This window comes from Schistocerca serialis, chromosome 3, assembly GCF_023864345.2.
Source record: "Schistocerca serialis cubense isolate TAMUIC-IGC-003099 chromosome 3, iqSchSeri2.2, whole genome shotgun sequence".
NCBI lineage: Eukaryota > Metazoa > Arthropoda > Insecta > Orthoptera > Acrididae > Schistocerca > Schistocerca serialis.
This window is the reverse complement of record NC_064640.1, coordinates 356,922,320-356,945,715: the sequence shown is the minus strand read 5'-3', so window position 1 is coordinate 356,945,715 and position 23,396 is coordinate 356,922,320. Positions and strand designations below refer to the sequence as shown.

At 38.8% G+C, this 23,396-nt stretch overlaps 1 protein-coding gene across 1 annotated transcript in view; it reads left to right on the top strand.

Annotated features, from left to right (window-relative positions):
- Positions 1–23,396, top strand: part of LOC126470845 (katanin p60 ATPase-containing subunit A-like 1) — a 79,622-nt gene that overhangs the window by 41,908 nt on the left and 14,318 nt on the right. Inside the window, exon 5 of the mRNA XM_050098861.1 lies at positions 5,863–5,972. Coding sequence (XP_049954818.1) covers positions 5,863–5,972 — 110 coding nt within the window. The remainder of the gene's footprint in view (positions 1–5,862; positions 5,973–23,396) is intronic.

Sequence of the window (23,396 nt, the reverse complement as noted above, 5' to 3'; positions counted from 1 at the left end):
GATCATAACAAAAGTGGTAATGTCATTGAGAAGGAAATGTTTAATGACTTAATTTCAAGATTGCTCATTGAGGAAGAGAGAAATAATCAGTGCAATCAGCCGGAGGTAGCTTTAGTCAGTCTAAGCAGGCAATAAAAAATTACCTGTTATGCTTGTGGTAAGACGAGCTACTACGCAAAGGACAGCAAAAGTAAAGCAAATATAGAACTAAGAAGTTGCAATTATTGTAAGAAAAGATGTCATTTGAAGTCAGATTGCAGGCTGTTGAAATCAAAGGAAGGCAAAAAGGCTCAGAATGTAAATGCCTTTATGTGTATGAATCAAGGAGTTGACCTAGAAAATTATTGGATGAGGTGCTAGCGAGCATATGTGCTGAGAACTGTTTACAAAACTGGACAGTGTGCAAAGCTCAATGAAAGTTACTGTGGGTGACAGTAAACTTCTTGATGTGACTGAGCATGGTACTGTGGAACTGTATGCATGGATCAGAGTTAAATTTATCAAAACAGTACTTAGTGGAGTGCCTTTTGTTCCTGAACTGAAATTCAATCTGTTTTCTGTAAGAACTGTGTTACACAAAGATATGTGTTTAGTTTCAAACAAGGAACAATGTGAAATCTTGAAGAGTAAAGGCAAAGTTTGTGCATTATTCAAACATGTCAACAAAATGTATCATACATTGTTTTCACTAAACGGAACACAGTCACAACTGTCAATGGTTCCTTTTATGCATGTGGATGAAACACACACTGTGGTTGACAGTAATAACATGTCAATTTGTCTATATATATTGAAAACTTGAGTGTCTGGCACAAATAATTGTAACATCAGAGCATTAAGCACATGAAAGAGTTTTTATCATATAAAGGAGTGAGATTCATTGAAAACATTTGTAAAGAATGTTTAGTATGTAAACAACATCACTTGCTTTCCCTGTCAGTTCCTCTGGAGCTAATGCCTCACTCGAACTGATTCGTGCAGATGTCTGTGGACCCATGGAGATGCATTAGCTTGGAGGAGCTGGTTCAAATGGCTCTGAGCACTATGCAACTTAACATCTGAGGTCATCAGTCCCCTAGAACTTAGAACTACTTAAATATAACTAACCTAATGACATCACATACATCCATGCCCGAGGCAGGATTCAAATCTGCGACTGTAGCAGTCACGTGGTTCCGGACTGATGCACCTAGAACTGCTTGGCCACTGTGGCCGGCTTCTTGGAGGAGCAAGATATTTTTTGCATTTGAAGGATGACAACTGTGGTTAACACAAAGTATTTTTTATGAAACAGGAGAATAAAGTAAAATGTTTGATTAGGTATTTTATGCAAACACTGAGAGAGAAAATGGTCGGAAAATTAAAGTTCTAAGAGGTCATAATGGACTGGAGTTTATGAGTACTGACTTAGGTACATTTTTGAGTGAAAATGGCATAGCCCATCAAAGATGTGTTGTGTACACTCCACAGAAAAATGGAAAAGCTGAAAGGGAACTGCACACCTTGGTTAAAGCTGCTCATTCAATGATTTCAGGAATTCCCAAACATTTCTGGGCTGAAGCAGTTAACATGGTGGTTTATTTATTAAATCAAACTGGTCCAAGCCCTATAGAAAGTAAAACTCCTTTTGAAGCTTTTTATGTTAGAGAATTGCCCTTAGCAGATTTGAAAATATTTGAAATGCATATGTCTGTCCCCATACCCAAGGAAAAGTGACTGAAACTAGGCCCCAAAAACAAGATAGATTTATTTGTGGGTTATGATAATGATGTGAAGGGCTACAGAATATTTATACCTCCCACAAAGAGAACTGAGATGCAGCAAGACATTATTTTTTGCCTCCAGCAGTATCCAAAAGGAAGAAGAAAGCTGATGTTCATGTAAAATAGTCAGATACTATTCATTGTGATAAAAAGAACATAGATGAAGCTTTAGATTTAGAGGAATGGAAAGAAGAAATGAGGACTGATGTTGTGGAAGAAAATAAAAGTCAGCCTAGAGGAGAACAAGAAATCAGTGAAGACAGTGAAAACATAAATTTTTTTAGAGGATGCAGAGGACAAGAACACATACAATCTTAGATCCAGGAGGAAAATTCAACACCCAAATCAATTGGAGGATTATGTGTCAGAGCTGTTGACAGCAGTGATTGACAAAGACCCCAGCACCTATGCTGAAGCAATGTCTAGCAGTGAAGCTAAAAATTGGAAAATGCTCAACCAAGAGAGCTGCAAGCCCTAGAAGAAAACATCACATGGTATTATGTATGTAAGCCAAATGAATGTGATGTTATTGACAGAAAATGGGTTTTTAGGCAAAAAAAGGGGTGAAAAGGGTAATGTTGTTTCTCACAAAGCTTGTCTTGTAGCAAAGGTTTCCAACAAAGCTTGTCTTGTGACTCTTCAAGCTTTCCTGGCGGATGTGTTGTAAATAGTCTTAGACAATTTACAAAGCTTGTCTTATTTAGAGGTATACAGTGCAGTAGCAAAACTGGTTTCATTGAAATTTTTTCTGGTTAATTTTAATGAGAATAACTTTTCCATCTATCAACTGGATGTCTTTAGTGCATTTCTCTATGGAGAGATAGTTGGAGACTACTGGTTATTGCAGTAAAATTAATGGCAAAGTTTGTAAACATACAAAAGCTCTGTATGGTTTAAAGAACTTACAAATAACTGTGCCTGATGTTACATTTTATTCTCTCATGCTAAAAAAGTACTTTAAGTAAATAATTATTCTTAATTTTACTTTATTTTCAACATGATTATTTTAAACCATTTTGTGGTACTTAAAATGACAAAATACCTGTAATTATTCTGTACACTTACAATTAGATGTTATGAGACAATAAAGTTTCTATTCTATTCTACCAAGCAAGGAAAAAAAAAAAAAAAAAAAAAAGAAAACATGGCTCTGAGCCCTGTGGGACTCAACATCTATGGTCATCAGTCCCCTAGAACTTAGTACTACTTAAACCTAACTAACCAAAGGACACCACACAACACCCAGTCATCACGAGGCAGAGAAAATCCCTGATCCGCCAGGAATCAAACCCAGGAACCTGGGTGCGGGAAGCAAGAAAGCAACCGCACGACCACGAGCTACGGACTAAAAGTTTCAATTCTGCCATAAAAACAGGTAGCCTATTTATGGGGATTATGACAGTCAAATTGAAAGAATGCATTACAAATTTAGAAAAAAATGTGGGCTTTATAAGACATAAGATTTCGCATGTAATAAATGAAAATTCTGAGCTGCAGAACGTTTCCCCATCTTGGCGTTAAGCACCAACAATCAGTCGAATTGCTCGCCAAACAAAAGTAAACTATGAGCAAATACGTGTTGAACATGCAAAAAAAAAAAAAAAAAAAAAAAAAAATCAACATATTTAGTGACAGGACGTGTCTAGCTTGCACTGTAATATCAAAAATTATGGAAAAGAGGCATGTAGAACCAGAGAAATTCGAGAGTACAGAAGCGAACAAAATGCGACGTTAAGTCGAAGAGTTTCAGGTCTTTGCTACTGTTGAAATCGTTCCTTTAAAGGAATTGTGTGCATCAAATATAAAACTGCTTCATTTCTCTTGTGCAAATGTGAATTCGAAATGGAAGATATAGTTGTGCATGGAAGATGAGCTAGGACTAAATTTTAATAACCAAGATGGTACTTACATTTTTTATCAGTATGCTCATTGATGAAGTTAAAGATTTAAGAAGTAAAATCGACGAACTCCGTTGACAGAAGCTATAAAATGGTGGCGAAATATGCAGAGACAAAAAAATTGGCGCTAAATTATGCAAAAACCAATTCCCTGCAAAGAAAACCTTTACGAGAACTGAACAATATATTACGACTAAAAAAACATTTAAAACTGTGAAAAGAATTGCGAATGATTCTTCCTTAATTATTACAATAAGCAACAGGTTTCTAGCACTTCAAAAAGGATAAAATCACTAACAACAAAGTACCTGTACTGAAAATACGGTACTAATTTTACAACTGAAGCAAACAAAATAAATAACAAGAAATATTCACACAACAGAAACAGCAATGGCATAAGCAGCAGTCACAGTTGGAGTCAGTCCATTCATCCTATTATGTGGGTGTAATAATGTGTTGTGATAATGTAACTGGCCAGAAAATGTATAGGCCTAGGTAAAATGCTATCAGTTTACAAAGGTGACTGCTTCCAAAACACTTGTGTGTTCCACAGCACAATATTGTTGAAGTGTGTGGAAACCATACTAAACAGGACTTATTGGGGATACTGAACTTATACAAGTGGTCACATGTTTGTTTGACTCGAAGGAGACCATCGAAAATGCTGAAAAACTTGAATTGGCAGATGCTTTAAAATGGAGACCAAGTATCCTGTGAAAGCCTATTCACAAAGTTTCAAGAACTATTAATATATATGGAATCTAGGAATGTATTGCAGATGCCTAAAAGATTCACTCATATACCAACTGCAAATACAAAATTAGTTTAATTGGAACGTACACAAAGTCATTCTTCCCACACTGCATATGCAAATTAACTGGGAAGAAACTGTAGTGTGTGATACTGTGAGAAGTACCCTCTGTCATGCATGTCACAGTAGTTGGCAGAGTGTGTGTGTAGACGTATATTTTTTGGACAATTCCATTTATACCATAGAAGAGTTGAATAGACAATATTTATCAGAATTTTGAGACACATCTGGTTACTGTGGTTATGCAAGCCTATCCAGTTATGTCTCCAAGAGTGACCCAAAGCCTCAGTATGATTGCTATTCCCCTTGTATTTCTTCTGAACATTACAACAAGAGATTCTTCCAAGGCATACGTGGTAGCAGCATCACAGGGGTAATGGACATTGTACCCTGTACCACCAACCCAAGGACGTTAACATCCATGGAAACATTGAAAACTACGAAACAGATTCATTAATCAAATTACTACTGTATTATTATTTATGAGTCTAATTTAAATCCAGGTTCAAGTACTAGTCTGTTACAATTTTTCTGTTGTCACAATAGAAAAATGATTTTGCAGGAACTGAGTTAATTAACTGATTTCATTTTTTAATTTCAATGTTTCTATGGAAATATATTATGTATTAATAAATATAGGTTAAAACCAATAAGTAAACAGTGCGCATCTTTTGTGAAATAAAAGATAATTGTAGGGCAATGACTGAAAAAATTAGTTATTTTTCTGTCTTTTATTATACCAGACAATAATCACTGATTGTGTTTATACAATTATTGATTTCAAGTGTGATCTACAGCCATCTCTAAATCAGTATTGGAACACAAGAAGCTTTTTTACACAGTGATGCAAATGTAGCATATTTTGCTACATGTAATTCTCTTTGACCATGTGATCAAACTAACAAGAAGAATTGTCACTACAAAATGTGCACTGTAACCTTTTACACTGTGCTAGGAGTAATGGAGAGGATTATACCTACTCCCCTGCTTCCTGCATCCCCCATGTAAAATGCCAAGTTACATTGCACATATATTAAATAAAGCCTCCAAGCACACAAAAACTTCACTTTTACCTTGCATATAATTCTTCCAATGATAACAAATATAAATCTTCTGATCAGGGTACAGCTGAAGATCAAATATGGATACATAACAATCTTTAAATCAGGTCTTAAAGGGCATTATAGCCATAGTGCAGTAAATATCATACCTGTCCATTTGTCTTTTCATGTGTCTGCACGTGCATCAAGTCTATGAGCATTTCTTAGGTGTGTGTGTGTGTGTGTGTGTGTGTGTGTGTGTGTGTGTGTGTGTGTGTGTGTGTGTGTGTGTGTGTGTGTAATTCCTCCATCATACAGAAATAACAAAAGTGCTCTCAAAAATTTTTCAGTTCAGATAACAAGGTGATAATGGTACTAGCAGCAACCAACCATCCATGGAACATTGATGAGGCATTTCGCCGAAGATTTGAGAAAAGGATATATATTCCTCTTCCAAACGGTAAATCTGCATTCATAATTCATCATAATAATGGTATTCATACAGCTGTGTATTTGATTCACAGGGGTGTACTTAAACCCAAATCATTGAGCTATGACACACAGAATTGTTACACATACTCTAGCATCACTTGATGGAAAGATATTAACTTTCTCCTTATTATATTCCTAAAATCAATACACATATACACTCAGATCTACATATAATGTACAACTGTGCATGTACATGCAATATCAGTAACTGAAAATCCAGGAATAGAGATAGTATGTATGTAGGATAGAACACTGCCCGCCAAATAGAAGCAATTCTGAACAGTAGGTAATTGCTTATAAAAGACAAAAACGCTTTATTTTTGGAGAATGTCCTTTATTAGGACTACCAATGCACATGCTCAACTCAGCACAGGCTCTTGTATTGCAATGCTGTTTATCTAAATGAGGTCAGCAATGATGTCAAATGGGATAAGTGGTGGGCGAACAGAGATATATGTAGAGTGAGGAGATGGATGAATGGTACAGTAGGTGGGGTGGGGGGGGTTATGAAGGATAGTGCTAGGATAGAACATGTAACTGTTTTGCAAGGTCAAGTTAGGGATAGGTGTGCCAGGATGAAAACAGAGAGGAAAATGGGAGAGTACTGGGGTAACAATACAAACTCGTAGATACATATAGGATATATCGAAAGGTTCAAAGTTATGAGTAAGGATGGAGTAGTAGATAGAGGAAACAGGAAAAGTAAGAGCATGTTATGGGAACAATTGGTGACATTAGTTGATGACATGAAGGGAGAAGGGAAGGAGGACAAGTGTGACACAAGAGTTAGCAAATATTGAAATCTTAACTGGAATGAATGATATGTAGAAGGGAGATTTCCCACCCACAACATTCAGAAAAACTTAAGGCTGTTGGCAAGAATCCAAGTAGCATGGCTTGTAAAACAAATGCTGAGGACAACCACTTGCATAGCATGCTAACTTTCAGTCACGGTTTGACAATATCTGTTCATGTGAGTGGATAGTTTAGTGCTCATATCTACATAGAATGCTGCATAGTACTTTCAACATAGTTATATGCTGTGACTGCTTCCATGTGTGGCTCTAGTTGTGATGAGTGATGCCAGTGATAGAATTGGTCTAGGAATGGTTGGCAGATGTATAGGACAGGTCTTGCATCTGGGTCTTATACAGGAATGTCACCCAGAGGTCAAGGGATTGAAAACAAGATGGCCATAAGGACACACAAAGATACTGCATAATTTTGGTGGACAACTGAATAGGGGTAGAGGAGTTCTGTTTAAGTCAGGGTTGGAAGGGTTGATATACTCTGCTGATGCTTCAGTACGATCCTCAGTACCCTAGGAAAAGAATTGCTTGTCACTGAAAATTTGGTATCCACTGGTTGCCAGTCTGTATGGGGGAGGGAGGTGAGACGTTTTTTATATAAGACGGGTAGCAGCTGCAGAGTGGATGTACTTCTGGTGAGTGATGGGTTTAATTTAAATAGTCTGAAAGTGGCCATCAGTGAAGTGAAGGTGGCTCTAGGGGCCAAGGAGGACAATATAAAACAGGTGGTAGACCGGTGTTAAGATTTTGAATGAATGACAGTGGGATGTCTTCATTGGGTCTCTAAATCATAAATATGTCACCAGTAAATCAGAACTAACTAAGGGTTTCAGGACTGTGAGTGATTAGAAAGGATTCCTCATGAAGGCTCTTGAACAGGTTGACACAGATCATGTAGATGTAATATGATTTTCCGAACATCCTTTGACCATTGATACAGGAATGCTGAATATGGGCAGAAATAACTGCAGGTCAAGCATGGAGAAAGGAGGAGATGCCAGTTACATTAAGAAGGCATGAAACTATAAAAACACTGATACCCATATACTTTACAGTGATCAGTGTTTTAAAACTTATGCTGCAAAAGTAGATTTTCTTGGAAAGTTAATAATAATAATAGCATACAGGACTCCATCTGTTAATTTTGAATTATTTATGAAATATTGATGCATTATTAAACTTCTTGACTTCCAAGCAAAATAAGGTAATATTATGTGGAAATATAATTTTTCAGAGAACACCTGTTCCAGAGCTTTACTTAAGTTCCTTGCCATTTTATGTGATCCAGCTCCTTTATGCAATTTGCATCAAGAATTATGGGAATGAGCACTACTGCTACTGACCACATTTTTATAGATGCATTGAGATTACAAAGTGCTATCGAAATTCCCATAGTTAATGGCCTCTCAGAATATTATAGTCAATTGCTGATGTTTAATATCAGAGTGCACCACATAAATAAAAATAATTGGAAAATACAAGGGTGATAAATGGACAAGAAATTGTCAGATACAAACTGGAAAGATATGTACAACATTCCTGGTGTTAATGAAAAACATAATGTATTCTGTAACATTGTAATAGGCTACTAATAGAAACTGCATTCCTAAGAAATTAAAATATGGAAGCAGATTAAATGCATCTGAACCTTGGGTTACATATGTAATCAGAATATCATGCAGAACTACGAGAAAACTCTACTAGTCATCAAGGGACATGGATGATGATAGGATTAAAGCCCATTTCAAACTGTGCTGTAAAAATCCAAGTAAAGTCATCTGAGTGCCAAATGGTATGTATTATCAATAAAAAATAAGCTCCTTAAAGAACAAGATAAGAACTGTTTGGAACCCACCAAAAAAATGAGACAGGAGAAAAGAATCCAGAAAATGGAGAAATTTCTTTAAAAAATGAGGAATTCTGCATAAATTTATTTGGCCAATAACAGATAGATTATGTTTGAATATTTCCATAGAGTACTTTCCAAAACAAGTTACATAAAATTCAGCATCCTTCTACATTTCCAAAATAAGTTTCCAAATTTTATTAATTCTCTTACAAATAAATGGTCAAGTGGTTATGAAGAAATCAAAAGTAAAATAATGAAATGTTGTTCAGCTGAGCTTACAATTAGTAATATATTGGCTTACTTATGCAACTAATCTTTTCCTAGAGAGACAAGCGTTCTGTTTTCTGCAACTTCACAAAAAAAGGGGTCAAGACACTATTCCAAATTACCAATCTGTCTTATTATTGCCAGTATTTTCAAAAAAAAAAATTTAGAAGATCATATAAGTTGTAAACACTTTTGTTTGTTTATTTATTTGTCCATCTTCAAGCATCTGCATGCAAAGGATGCCTAGACATTTGTAAGTACACTCTATTTTATTTAGTTGAGTTGTATGTATTTCTATTTTTAATGTTTGACAAGAATTATCTTGGTGTACAGGTTGCCTTAGGCTATTCCTTCTATAATTTACTTCTATATGCAAGAGGTAACTGCATATGGAGAGAAATAAACTGTTAATATATTTAACTGTGTGGAATAAGGCCTATAAGGTATTTTAGTCATGGAAATTCCAGATGTGCACCTGTTGGTCTTGTTCAAACAGATGCTCCCCCCCTCCCCCTTTCTCTCCCTCTTAATTTTTCTCTCTTCTTCTTTTTCTTCCTCAGGGAGAATCACCCTAAAATCAATACCTTATTTTAAATGAAAGTGGAAGATATCATAATAGGAACTTAGTGATAGTTGTTTAAAAACATATGTGCATTGTTTCCCCAACAAATAAATAACAAGTGACAGAATTATAGATATACCGTCCGTGTGACTATTTGAAGTAAATTTAGTCTCGAAATGTATGCCAAGGAGTTCAGCAGATGTGCACTCATTTCAGCATAGGATTAACTGAAAATAATGTTCAGTCTTTTCCTTGGTATACAATATACTAGAATCAGTAAAATAGAAGCTACTACCATTGGGAAATTTTGTGACTTAGCTAAGGGAACCATAGTATTCCCAAGGAAATGCTTAAATATTATGAAGTAGTAGACACAGCAGGTTCCTGGTTTTTATCTTATGTGAATGACAGAAAGCAATGTGTATTCCTGGTTTTTATCTTATGTGAATGACAGAAAGCAATGTGTATCTGTTGCCTGTCAGTCACTTAACAATAGGCATTCAGAATTAGAACCAATCAGACATGGTGTACTGTAAGGTTCAAGTTTGGGTCCTCTGTTGTTTCTGATCTACCAGTACATAAACAATCCTTCATTTGCAGTTTCAAAAAGTACAAATTTTATTATTTTCTGTAGATGATATAAGTGTAGAAATAAGAGGTAATATCAATTTCCTAAGTGAAAAGGCAGCTGTTGAAAGATTAGAAAACGTCATCAGTTGTTTTAACACAAATGCAATGCAATGTAATGATATTTGTGCTATGTTGTGTACATTCAGTTCAGTACATCTCATATAACTCTACAAGCTACAGAAATAGTCTACTGAAACAATGAAGTACAAGAAATAGAAAGTGTTCACTGTTTTGGATCACAACTTTAATTGGAGGACTGTGGCCTGGAATTATTTTAGTGCATTAGTTCGGCTATGTTTCAATTCCTACTGCCATACGTAATTTAAAAATGAAGAAACTAGTTTTTTCTGCACATTTTCATTCAATAATGAGTTATGGGATCATTTTATGGGGATGCTCTACTTATATGAGCAATATTATTTTCAGGTGATGGTAGTGTGTTATAAGAATTATGTATGGTGTTATCAGTGCTCCTTCAATAAGGCTGCTTTTATTTTTATATACATCATTTCCTTCTCTGATTATGACACAGTTTACATCACTTTTTACTGCAGTTTCACGGTTTTTGAGCACTTCTTGTAATCGAGCTCCAGGCTTTCAAATTCTATTCACTTTATATTCTGACTTAATATCAGATAAGACTGTGGCTAGTCCCCTACCATGACTCATTGATAGTACATATGTTTCTTCTTTCTTATTCACTGTCTGGTTTTCTGCACTGCATTTAATTTCATCATTTGTTGCACTAATACAATTTTTACTTCTAATAGTACTGTACATGGTGGTAATGAGTTTCCATTGGCAGTTTTTTGGTCAATAGATTTTTCTGAGCAGTTTCGTCTGACACTGAATTTTTTTTCGACTTTTTTGGGCTGCCTGCACTTCGAACCCTGTACTCGCTCATTAGTGGAACACGAAAAACGTTTGTTCTTAACACAGGATGAGAGAATTTCTTACGCCTAATATATATAGTACACATTCTTGTTTGCAGCTTTGCATCTCCGTGGGAATGTCCACAACTGCATCAAATTTTTCAACATACTGTCTGGCTTTACTCAACTTGTTTTGCAGCCCTTCCCCCACAATTACTTCAAGTCTGGTGTATTACTTTACTGTATCTTATATAGACCTATTCAGTTGTCTGTACAACCTTTAGGGCCTACTGCTTGTTAAATCTGGACCAGTAAAAATACAATACAATACAGCACAATGAAACTGGTGGTATGCTAAGTGAACAGATGTGCTAAATAAAACATACCGGTAGTTCATAATGTGTTGTAAGAAAGACATGAACGCTTTGTCCCTTAGAAAGCAGTTTCTATTAGAAGTATATATAATTCCTAGCAGTTGTGTTCATAATGACAACAGATGGGACCCTGTCCCATTGTTTGTTTTTCTGTCTAAAAAATTTTTTTTGGCCAAATTACATACAGTGTGCCACCTTTAACCCACTTTGTAACCTTTCCCAGAAAGTTTGGATACTCACTACTACCTCCCAATATGTTTTCTACATGATAGTCATAGTGGACAATTTGGTGCACAGTGAAACTAAGAAATACACTATAATTACAACACAAGAACATAAGCTGACCAGCTTGTGCGCTGCTGAAACTAAGTGTTGTCCAGTGCATACAACAATATCATGTGACCATTCATGAAATTTTATGTCATAACAATGTGTTATTCATAAATGATTGTTGTCAAGATAGGACTATTACACTGAGGTGACAAAAGTCAGTGGATAGCAGTACGTCCAGAGGGTAGTAGTATTGCATACACAAAGTACGATCTGTTGTAGAATTTTAGAACATGTTTTTTGCTCGAGTATCATGTCGTTTTTGGAAACCCAGAATCTACTATGTAGGAATCAACATGGATTCCGGAAACAGCGATCGTGTGAGACCCAACTCGCTTTATTTGTTCATGAGACCCAGAAAATATTAGATACAGGCTCCCAGGTAGATGCTATTTTTCTTGACTTCCGGAAGGCGTTCGATACAGTTCCGCACTGTCGCCTGATAAACAAAGTAAGAGCCTACGGAATATCAGACCAGCTGTGTGGCTGGATTGAAGAGTTTTTAGCAAACAGAACACAGCATGTTGTTATCAATGGAGAGACGTCTACAGACGTTAAAGTAACCTCTGGCGTGCCACAGGGGAGTGTTATGGGACCATTGCTTTTCACAATATATATAAATGACCTAGTAGATAGTGTCGGAAGTTCCATGCGGCTTTTCGCGGATGATGCTGTAGTATACAGAGAAGTTGCAGCATTAGAAAATTGTAGCGAAATGCAGGAAGATCTGCAGCGGATAGGCACTTGGTGCAGGGATTGGCAACTGACCCTTAACATAGACAAATGTAATGTATTGCGAATACATAGAAAGAAGGATCCTTTATTGTATGATTATATGATAGCGGAACAAACACTGGTAACAGTTACTTCTGTAAAATATCTGGGAGTATGCGTGCGGAACGATTTGAAGTGGAATGATCATATAAAATTAATTGTTGGTAAGGCGGGTACCAGGTTGAGATTCATTGGGAGAGTGCTTAGAAAATGTAGTCCATCAACAAAGGAGGTGGCTTACAAAACACTCGTTCGACCTATACTTGAGTATTGCTCATCAGTGTGGGATCCGTACCAGATCGGTCTGACGGAGGAGATAGAGAAGATCCAAAGAAGAGTGGCGCGTTTCGTCACAGGGTTATTTGGTAACCTTGATAGGGTTACGGAGATGTTTAATAAACTCAAGTGGCAGACTCTGCAAGAGAGGCGCTCTGCATCGCGGTGTAGCTTGCTGTCCAGGTTTCGAGAGGGTGCGTTTCTGGATGAGGTATCGAATATATTGCTTCCCCCTACTTATACCTCCCGAGGAGATCACGAATGTAAAATTAGAGAGATTAGAGCGTGCACGGAGGCTTTCAGACAGTCATTCTTCCCCCGAACCATACGCGACTGGAACAGGAAAGGGAGGTAATGACAGTGGCACGTAAAGTGCCCTCCGCCACACACCGTTGGGTGGCTTGCGGAGTATAAATGTAGATGTAGATGTAGAAGGGCAGTGCACTGGCTAAGCTGTCATTTGTACTACGCTAATTGATGTGAAAATGTTTCTGATGTGATTATGATCACACAACAGAAATTAACAGGCTTTTAACGTGGAATGGTGGTTGGAGCTAGAAGCGTTGGACATTCCATTTTGTAAATCGTTATATAATCCAACGTTCCGAGATCCACAGTGTCACGAGTGTGCTGACAATACCAAATTTCAGGCAACCCCTCTCACCATGGACAACGCAGTGGCCGATGGCATCCACTTAATGACTGAGGGCAGTGACGTTTGCGTAGGGTTGTCAGTGCTAACAGATGAGCAACACTATGTGAAATAACAACAGTAATCAATGTATGATGTATAAAGAACATATTTATTGGGACAGTATGGTGAAATATGGCATTAGTGGGCTATGGCAGCCAATTAGATCCTAGAAGTCTGGAAGACCATGGCCTGGTCCGATGATTCCCGATATCAGCCGGCAAGAGCTGACAGTAGCGTTTGAATGTGGTGCAGACCCCATGAAGCCATGGATCCAAGTTGTCAAGTGCTGTGCAAGTTGGTGATGGTTCCATAATGGTGTGGTCTGTGCTTGCATGGAACAGACTGGGTTCTCTGGTCCAACTAAACCAATCATTGACTGATAATGCCTAAGTGTAGCTAGTTCGAGACCATTTGCAGCCATTCATGGACTTTATATTCCCAAACAATGATGGAATTTTTGTGGGTGACAATGCACCATGTTACTGGGCCAAATTTTTTTGCGATTGGTTTGAAGAGCATTCTGGACAATTCAGGTGAATGATTTGACCACCCAGATGACATGAATCCCATTGAATTTTTATAGGATACAGTCAAGAGATCAGTTCGTGCACAAAATCCTGCATTGGCAACACTTTCGCAAATATGGACAGCTGTAGTGGCAGCATGGCTCAGTATTTCTGCAGGGGACTTCCAATGACTTGTTGAGGCTATCCCATGTCAAGTTGCTGCACTACACCAGGCCAAAGGAAGTCTGGTATAATATTAGGTAGTATCTCATGACTTTTGTCACCTCAGTATATGTTGTTGAAGAGCAACATGGCTGCTGTATCTCATGGTGTTTTTATGCAATATATTTCCAAGATTCTCTCTGGGCAGGCAATTAAAAAATTAAGCGCTAAAACATGTGCAATAGAGGTATTACAAGGAACATTATCAGACTTAAATTTAATACATGTTGCCTCTCGTATGGTGTAATGCCATTCTGTGCAAAACTTAAACTACATAGTGTTTCAACTGTTGCTCCCGAGATCAAACATTGTTTTTAAATAGCTTTGTCCTTTGAGGACGGCCCAGTGGTCGAAATGCGTAAGAAGTGATTGAAACATTATTTGTAGTCAAAACAGAAGAATTGTATTATACAAGCTCTGTCACGGCAACATCTTACATGAGTCAGTGTTATGAGAGTTTTATCCCCTGGTAAAGAAAATTTTCTACCGTTATTACTCAGACCCTGTCCCGCCAAATTTGTAAATTTAGTGAGAGAAGAAAGACTCAGAACACACCTGCCTGCTTCCTTAATCCCAATTTTCTCATTGTTACGACATTCACATGAAATATGAGCACCAACTAAGAGAGACTGGGAAGCAGATGGAGATGATCCAAGTCATTTGCCTTTTACTTTATTCACAGTTTGGATAGGATAGTGAGACACGAAAGACAGGTGTGGCTAGACATGTGGTGGTTTGACAGGTGACCCAGCTCGATGCATCAGGAGTGCCAACACAGATGCGCGTAGTCCGTAAGGAGTTAGCATGTGGAGCTGTCTGTCTGAGCAGCAGACCATACATCAACCCCTGCTACTGGAACAGTATATGAGTGCCATGAAATGACCCAGCTGTCATAAGGGCACCAAGTAACCTGAGGGGTTATTGTCGACATCTACACTATATTCTGCAAGCACCCTCATCATGTTTGGTAGAGGGTACTTCGTGTACCAGTGACACTTCCCTCTTTTTCTCTTGCAGTTACAAATGGTTCGTAGGAAGAACATTTGCTGGTTAGCCTCCATGTTGGCTCAAATCTTTCTGATTTTATCTTCATGGTCTTTTCATGAGCTAAACGTAGGAGGAAGCACTATATTGGTTGACTCTTCAAGGAACATGCACTTTTGGAATTTTAACAGTAAACTACACTGTGATCCAAAATTACTCTCTCGCAGTCCCTGTGACTGTTGGCTGAGCATCTCTGACACTTTCAAGCTTACTAAATGAACGTGTAACTAAATTATCTGCTTTTCTTTGGATCTTTTCTGTTTCCTCTATTAGTCCTGTTTGTCACACATCTTAGACTAATGACAATGCGTGTTCTTTGCAGTGGTTTGCAAAGTACAGATATAGATGTTTAGATTAATTCAAGTGTTGGTCAAACGAGTGTTTTGTAAGTCATCTTCTTTATCGATGGACTACATTTCCTAAGAATTCCTCTAATGGGTCTGTCTGGCATCTGCCGTACCCAAGAGTAGCTGTATGCAGCAGTTCTACTTCAGATTGCTTCCTACGCATATCGCTTTCCAGTGATTGTTCTGCATTTGTGTAATCATACAATAATGGGTCTTTCTATGTATTCGCAATATGTTACATTTGTTTATGTACGAGGCCTAGCGCCGATCCTCTGCAGTTCCTCCTGCAATTTTGCTACAGTTTTCTAGCTTTATGACTTCTCTGTCTATAACAACATCATCCACGATCAACCTAACAGAACTCCCGACGTTATCTTCTAGGTCGTTTATATATACTGTGAGAAGTAATGCTCCTAAAACACTTCCTTGCGTTGCGTCCAAAGTTACTTTTATGTCTGTAGATTTCTCGTCAGTGAGAATGACATGATGTGTTCTGTTTCCTAGAAACTTGTCACTACAGTCACGCAATTGCTGTGATATTCCGTATGATCATATTTTGTTCACTAAGCGGCATTACGGAATTCTGTCAAACGCCTTCAGGAAGTCAAGGAACACGGCATCACTTGTGCGCCTCCATCTACTACTTTCTGGGTCTCGTGGACGAACAGAGCGAGCTGGGTTTCACATTATAGCTGTTTCATTCCTACAGACAGGAGATTGTCGGTCTCCAGAGATGTCATAATACGCGAGCATAAATTCTACAACAGACCGGCGTCAGAGATATAGGCCTATAGTTCTGTGTATTTGATCGACGACCTTTCTTGAAAACGGGAGTGACTTGTGTTTTATTTTTTTATTTCAATCATTAGGAACGCTTTGTTTCTCCAAAGACCTACGGTAGACTGCTAGAAGAGGGCAAGTTCGTTTGCATACTCTATGTAGAATCGAATTGGTATTCCTTTAGATCGATTGGTCTTTCTTCTGTTTAGTAATTCCAGTAGACTTTCTATCGCATGGTCACTTATTTCGACATCTGTCATTTTGTGCCACGATTTAAAGAAGGAACTACAGTGCTCTTTCCCTCTGTGAAACAATTTTAGAAAAAGTCATTTCCGCCTTTTCTGTGTCATCCTCCGTTTCATTCTCATTACGCTCACAGTGTATCTGAACAAAACTTCTTAGGATTTTCTGTCAAATCAGTCAACAGAATTTTACTTTCAGATTCATTGAACTCTTCATTCATGGCCCTCCTGTGCTGATTTTGGGTTCGTCTAGTTTTTGTTTGTGTGTGAGGCTTTTGCTGGTTTTAAATTTGCAGTCAAACTCTCTTTGCTTTCGTAATAGCTTTCTAACGTGGTTGTCGAACTTTGGCTGGACTTTTCCATCCCTCACAACTTTGCTCGGCATGTACAAGTCTAAAGCCTAGGCCTATTGTACAACAGTGGCGGCTCGTGACTGGGAAGTTAGGTGAAGAGCTATCAGGAAAGAAAACTATACCTAGATTCATACAAGCTTATCTAAATAATTGAATTTATTTCTTTGTTGTACTCCAAATCAATTCTTGGATCCTTTAAGGGTGGCCAGCCGGAGTGACCGTGCGGTTCTAGGCGCTACAGTCTGGAGCCGAGCTGCCGCTACGGTCGCAGGTTCGAATCCTGCCTCGGGCATGGATGTGTGTGATGTCCTTAGGTTAGTTAGGTTTAATTAGTTCTAAGTTCTAGGCGACTGATGACCTCAGAAGTTAAGTCGCATAGTGCTCAGAGCCATTTGAACCTTTTTGAACTTAAAGGGTGCAAACTTGTCGGTGATGTCTTCATAGAATGCTGTGTTTATATTAACTGCAGTAGAAGTTCCTTCTGAATTGAAATATTCGCTAAAGAAGAAAGTCTTTCTTCTGAAACTGCATTCTTCGTGTACGTTTTTATACGCTTCAGACAAGGAAAGCGTGTTTCCGTAGATGCCGTAGTAGAAGAGATGGACAGAATGAAGGAGAACGCTTCATAAGTAGCCGGGAAAATATCCTTAGCCTCGTTAAGCATTTATAATATCCTTCCTGTGGGAATCTTTCTCATTGCCATACAAAATAATAAAATACATACTGCATCATCAGCGGGGTTCAGATTTAGTACATATACCGCCAAATGCATTATGCGTGCTCCACACACACAACAAACTCTGCTTTACAGCCTTGAGCTGGAAGCAGCCGGGAATAAAATTCCCATCTACATCACTGCATGCCGCCTCCACAGAAAACCTCAAGAAGGTGACATCTTAGTTGCTATAGTAACCATACGATCACGCTCGACCTGATATGTGGCTCTGTCCACGAGGTTGAGCTCCAGGAAACGAAGGCCACTGCAGTTCGCCTGGTCCGAATCGTGTGCTTGCTGCTAGAAGAGAATTCCACACAGTATAAAACATGGAAATGCATTTGGAGTAATAACCAGCATACGTGGTAAAATAAATAAACTTTTTTAAAGTGTAGCAACGGTTGCGGATGCAGGGGGTGGGTTAAGTGGCTCAAGGTTCCCCCCTCCCCCCCCCCCCCCCCCCCCCCACAAAATAAAGCATCAGGGTCTACCCAGATACAATACTTCGTATTGTCCTTCTTTCTTAGTACAATTTTCATTACTTATCCTAACGTAATCGATTTTAAGTAGGTATAATACGTTATCAACTTTTAAATTACTTAAGAAGCTGTTTACATAATGAGTCTGTAATTCGCACGCTACTCATTGGCGATGCACCAACAGCGACGCCCAACTGCTACCGCCGCAGAGCCGCCCGCGACGGGGTCCCGCGTGGTATATGAGAGAGTAGTGTGCAGTAAACAATGAGTGGTTTTCTTACTTTTTTTTTTTAACAGCAAAAGAAGAGGCCGAATCGCGCGAAAATGGACCAATATTACCCGAAAACAATGCCAGCTACTTCTTATTGTCAACACAAACGTTCATCAGGTGCATCCTTCTGATTATTTTGTATGTTTTAAATGAAATTCATATAAACGCGATTAGTCGGGTTTGTGACTTTTTGTTCGGTTGATTTCGTTGATCTTTCGATAGGTGTGGTGTGGCTGCCTGTGGACACGAGTCTGAGCACTCGTTCCTCCCTGCTGGCCCTACAAGGGACAGCGTGAAGTGAAACTTAATGTAAATAATGTAATACAACATAAATCATCGGGTTTCTTCGGTTTGTAATTCTTTTTAAACTAGCTTTCTTCGCACGCCTGCAACTGCTCTGAATTTCATAGTTTTATATTCTATTATTTACCTAAAATCGGTAAATAATCTTTTACAGGTTAAAGTACTCATCCATAAGAACAACTTTTACTATCGGACCTACTTCGAAATCGCGCAAAGCACCAGCTATTTCATACACTTCGGTCAAGTAGGTTATCAGATGTGTAACTTTTGTGCAGCTGATTTTTTTTGGGATTTCGAAGCTGCTGAGTATTATTCTAACCCATTAAAAGGAATTTTGACTATTTTTAAATAACCCTGTAGAGTAGCTCCGCAGAGTTAGTTTAGTTGGTAAGTTGTTGATTTCATCGTGCGTGCAGGCCGCTGGTGGCCGAGTGTTTCTAGGCGCCTCATTCTGGAACCGCGCAACCGCTACGGTCACAGGTTCGAATCCTGCCTCGGGCATGGATGTGTGTGATGTCCTTAGGTTAGTTAGGTTTAAGTAGTTCTAAGTTCTAGGACACTGATGACCTCAGAAGTTAAGTCCCATAATGCTCAGAGCCATTTGAACCATGTGAATCATCGTGCACGATTCTCTACTTCGTGTACAAGCATCAGTTTGTTGGCTGCTGTTAACAGAGCCCGACCCAGTGCTATAGGGAGTGGCTAGTACATACATTACCTGACCTGAAAATCGTTTCGATATTTCTTATGTAACAGGAAAAGCACTTAGCGATGAGGAAAAGTATTAACATCTGACACAGTCTTCAGAACCACCTCGAATTATGAATATCCAGAGTAGACAAGAAAGAAAGTTTCAATTGGATTGGCTAAAGAAATACTGTCTGTAGCCAAAAACAGAATGGTGCATAATGTTTGTCTTGCGTACTATTTTCTGGTCCAGGTGGTAGGGGAAAGCATTCTGTAGCGCTAGGATCTTTAGCCACTCGTCCACTTTGCAAATACACTCTAATATAAAATGAAAAAGAATCCTGAATATGACAGAAATCGGTAGATGTTCTGTGCATCTACAGACAAACAAACCATTACAGTTTCAGAACATTTGGACGATTTATTCAAGAGAAAGCGCTTCACAGATTTAGTAAGTCAACAACGCATTGGTCCACCTTTGGCCCTTTAAGCAAGCAGTTACACAGCTTAGCACTGATTGATAAGAGTTGATATATGTCCTCCTCAGCGATATCATGCCAAATTCTGTCTAACTGGCGCGATAGATCGTCAAAATCCCGAGGTGCTTGGAGGGCCCTGCCCGTAATGCTCCAAACATTCTCAAGTGGGGAGAGATCCGGCGACCTTGCTGGTCAAGGTAGGGTTTAGCAAGCACGAAGATAAGCAGCTGAAACTCTCGCTATATGCGGAAGGTAATTGTCTTGGTGAAATGTAAGCCCAGCATGGCTTCCCGTGAAGGATAACAAAACGAGGCCTAGAATATCGTCGGCCTACAGCTTTGCTGTAAGGGTGCCGCGATGACTGCCAAAGGGGTCCTGCTATGAAATGAAATGGCACACAAGACCATCACCCCTAACTGTCGGGCTGTATGGCGGGTGAGAGTCAGGTTGATATCCCACTCTGTCCGCGGCGTTTCCAGACACGTCTTTGCTGATCATCAAGGCTTAGTTTGAAGCGCGACTCATCACTGAAGACAATTCTACTCCAGGCAGAAAGTGGCTGACACCACTGCAGACAGGCTTGTTGGTGTACAGAGGTTAATGGTAGTCGGTGCAAGGAGCTCCGTGAGCTCAGCCCCCTTTCTGTGAGCCGCCTATTGATGGTCCTTGTGGTCAATGAAGCACCAGTTGCACGTTGCTTCTATGATAATGATGAATCCGTGGTTCTGATGATTGCTCGGTCCTCATGTTCTGTCGTCTGTTCCTTCTTGACATCGTGTTCTGCCATGGTTAATCCATTCCTGCCAACATCATCGAATAGTAGCATCGCTCCTATCCGAACGTCGAGCAATTCATCGATTACTCCAACCAGCTTCTTTCAGAACAACTACACGTCCTTTCTCAAATGCTGATATCTACGTATACTGTTCGCGCGCCCATTTACGAGGTACAGTTGCTGTCTAATTGAATCCACAGAATGAAACTCGCAAAGATTTTATGTCCTAGTATTGACGTGTCCCCTGTTTATTCTCCTTGCCAGCTGCGCAGTAAAACCGTGCTGCAGTGTCACACATTCATCCACCAGCAGTCAAAGTTTACAGTTTTGCATTTTCCTTCGATACATTGATGAATACCAATTTGTGAGCAATTTACATAACTCCTACTTGGTGCGTCGTTTCTTTGTCTGGTACACATTTCGAAAGTTCATATGAAAACCCTGAAAAGGCTGCCAATATTTTAATCGAAACGGAGAGAAACTGAAAATGATTAAATCAAAGAGAGTGTGGCTGATTCCTATAGTAAATACTATTATACTATGTTATCGACAAAATATACCGTTAAGAGGCCGCCGAGATGAAGTGATGAAATCGGCCAAGGAAAATTTCAAGCCGTTTTAAAATTTCGCGTTCACTCAGTTGATTCATCTCTCCAAAAAAAAATTAGAGACAGCGCTGCAAAATGCTACATATCTGAGCAAAAAAGCTCATAATTAGATGATTGATTGTTACCATTCTGTCATAATAAGAAAGGTACTCAACAAAGTCGACGAAGCCGGCCGAAGTGGCCGTGCGGTTAAAGGCGCTGCAGTCTGGAACCGCAAGACCGCTACGGTCGCAGGTTCGAATCCTGCCTCAGGCATGGATGTTTGTGGTGTCCTTAGGTAACTTAGGTTTAACCAGTTCTAAGTTCTAGGGGACTAATGACCTCAGCAGTTGAGTCCCATAGTGCTCAGAGCCATTTGAACCAAAGTCGACGAAGCGAAATATTATGCTACCCTTGGCGACGAAATAGGATACCAGTGGTGCAGGACAATTTAGTGTATGTATCAGGTATTTCGATGTACTAACAGCACAGTGCATGGAGATTTCATAAGCTTCCTGTCTGCAATTGACTTGACTGGTGCTGCATTAAGCGATCAAATCGTTCAAGTTCACAATTTGAGATGTGAAGGTTATGACGGAGATGCCAACATGTCTTGAAAGTTAAGTGGTGTACAATTTCGATTAAAGTAACTCCTGCTTCTAGCGACTTTTATGCATTCTGCATAACATAAAGTAAACCTAGCTACCGTGGAGGCCTGCAGCTTGCCTAGTGTTCGCAGTATGATGAAAGATGTAAGTAGTATTACCAGTTTTGTAAGTGAGTGAGTCAGCAAAAGGGTTGGAACTTATCAAGCGAACTGTCCTTGAAATCATCCGAAGGCAAAAATGGTTTCAAAATCTTAATGATACACGCTGGCTTCAAAGTCTGATGCACTCCAATTCAAAGAGCTCTTTCACTATAGTGTACAGCTTTTTTTTTTTTTTTTTTTTTTTTTTTTTTTTTTTTTTTTTTTTTTTTTTTTTTTTTTTTTTAAGTAATTGACGGACCTTCTCCGCAATCGGAAAGTGCAAGTCTTCTGGTTTCTATTCGACGATGGCTTACCTTTGACGGTAACAACCCCTGTATTTGAGATTACTGTTTCGCTTTCACGCCAACTTTAGGCTGTTACATTAGACCTTAACTTTTGCTATGAGATGGTAGACGGTGTAATAAGAACTCTGGAGAGGTACAGAGAAACCTAATATCAAGAAATTTCCCAAGAGGCATGTCGCACTTGTAGAAACTTTGGACATTCAATTGCAGGCTCCCAGAAAAGCCAGACATTCAATTCAGCGCTGAAAAATAGAAGCTCCAGATGCTAAGTAATACTAAGGTAAAAAAAGAACCTTTAATATACAGGGTGGTCCATTGATCGTGATCGGGCCAAATATCTCACGAAATAAGCGTCAAACGAAAAAACTACAAAGAACGAAACTTGTCTAGCTTGAAGGCGGAAACCAGATGGCGCTATGGTTGGCCCGCTAGATGGCGCTGCCATAGGTCAAACGGATATCAACGGCGTTTTTTTTAAAAAAATAGGAACCCCCATTTTTATTACGTATTCGTGTAGTACATAAATAAATATGAATATTTTAGTTGGACCACTTTTTTCGCTGTGTGATAGATGGCGCTGTAATAGTCACAAACGTATAAGAACGTGGTATCACGTAACATTCCGCCAGTGCGGACGGTATTTGCTTCGTGATACATTACACGTGTTAATGATTGTACCTTAGCATATGGCAAAATCTAAAAAAAATCATCTGACATGACAATACAGAGAGGATGATTTCATCACATTGTGTTCCTGATTATACTTCTTGTGTATATTTCACTCTTTGAATTGCATTGTGAATATGTGCTCATATTCTTCTTTATTTTTGCATGCATCCATAATATTATGTGGAGTATTTGATTTCATGTTTATTTTTGTTTCATGTAGGACTAAAATAGGAACTGTTTCATTGGATAGTGTAGTATGTACTCATGTAAATTTGTTCCTGCTTACTAATCTGTGTGTGCACTGCTCAGTTTAAAGGTATTACAAGTTTGTTGCTAGTATTCTGCTTTACTTTAGATTGCATCCATTTTTATACTTCTCACATTTAATGGAATACTCCATGTTACCAGCTTTTGACATAATTGGTAGTCAGCTTTATTACATC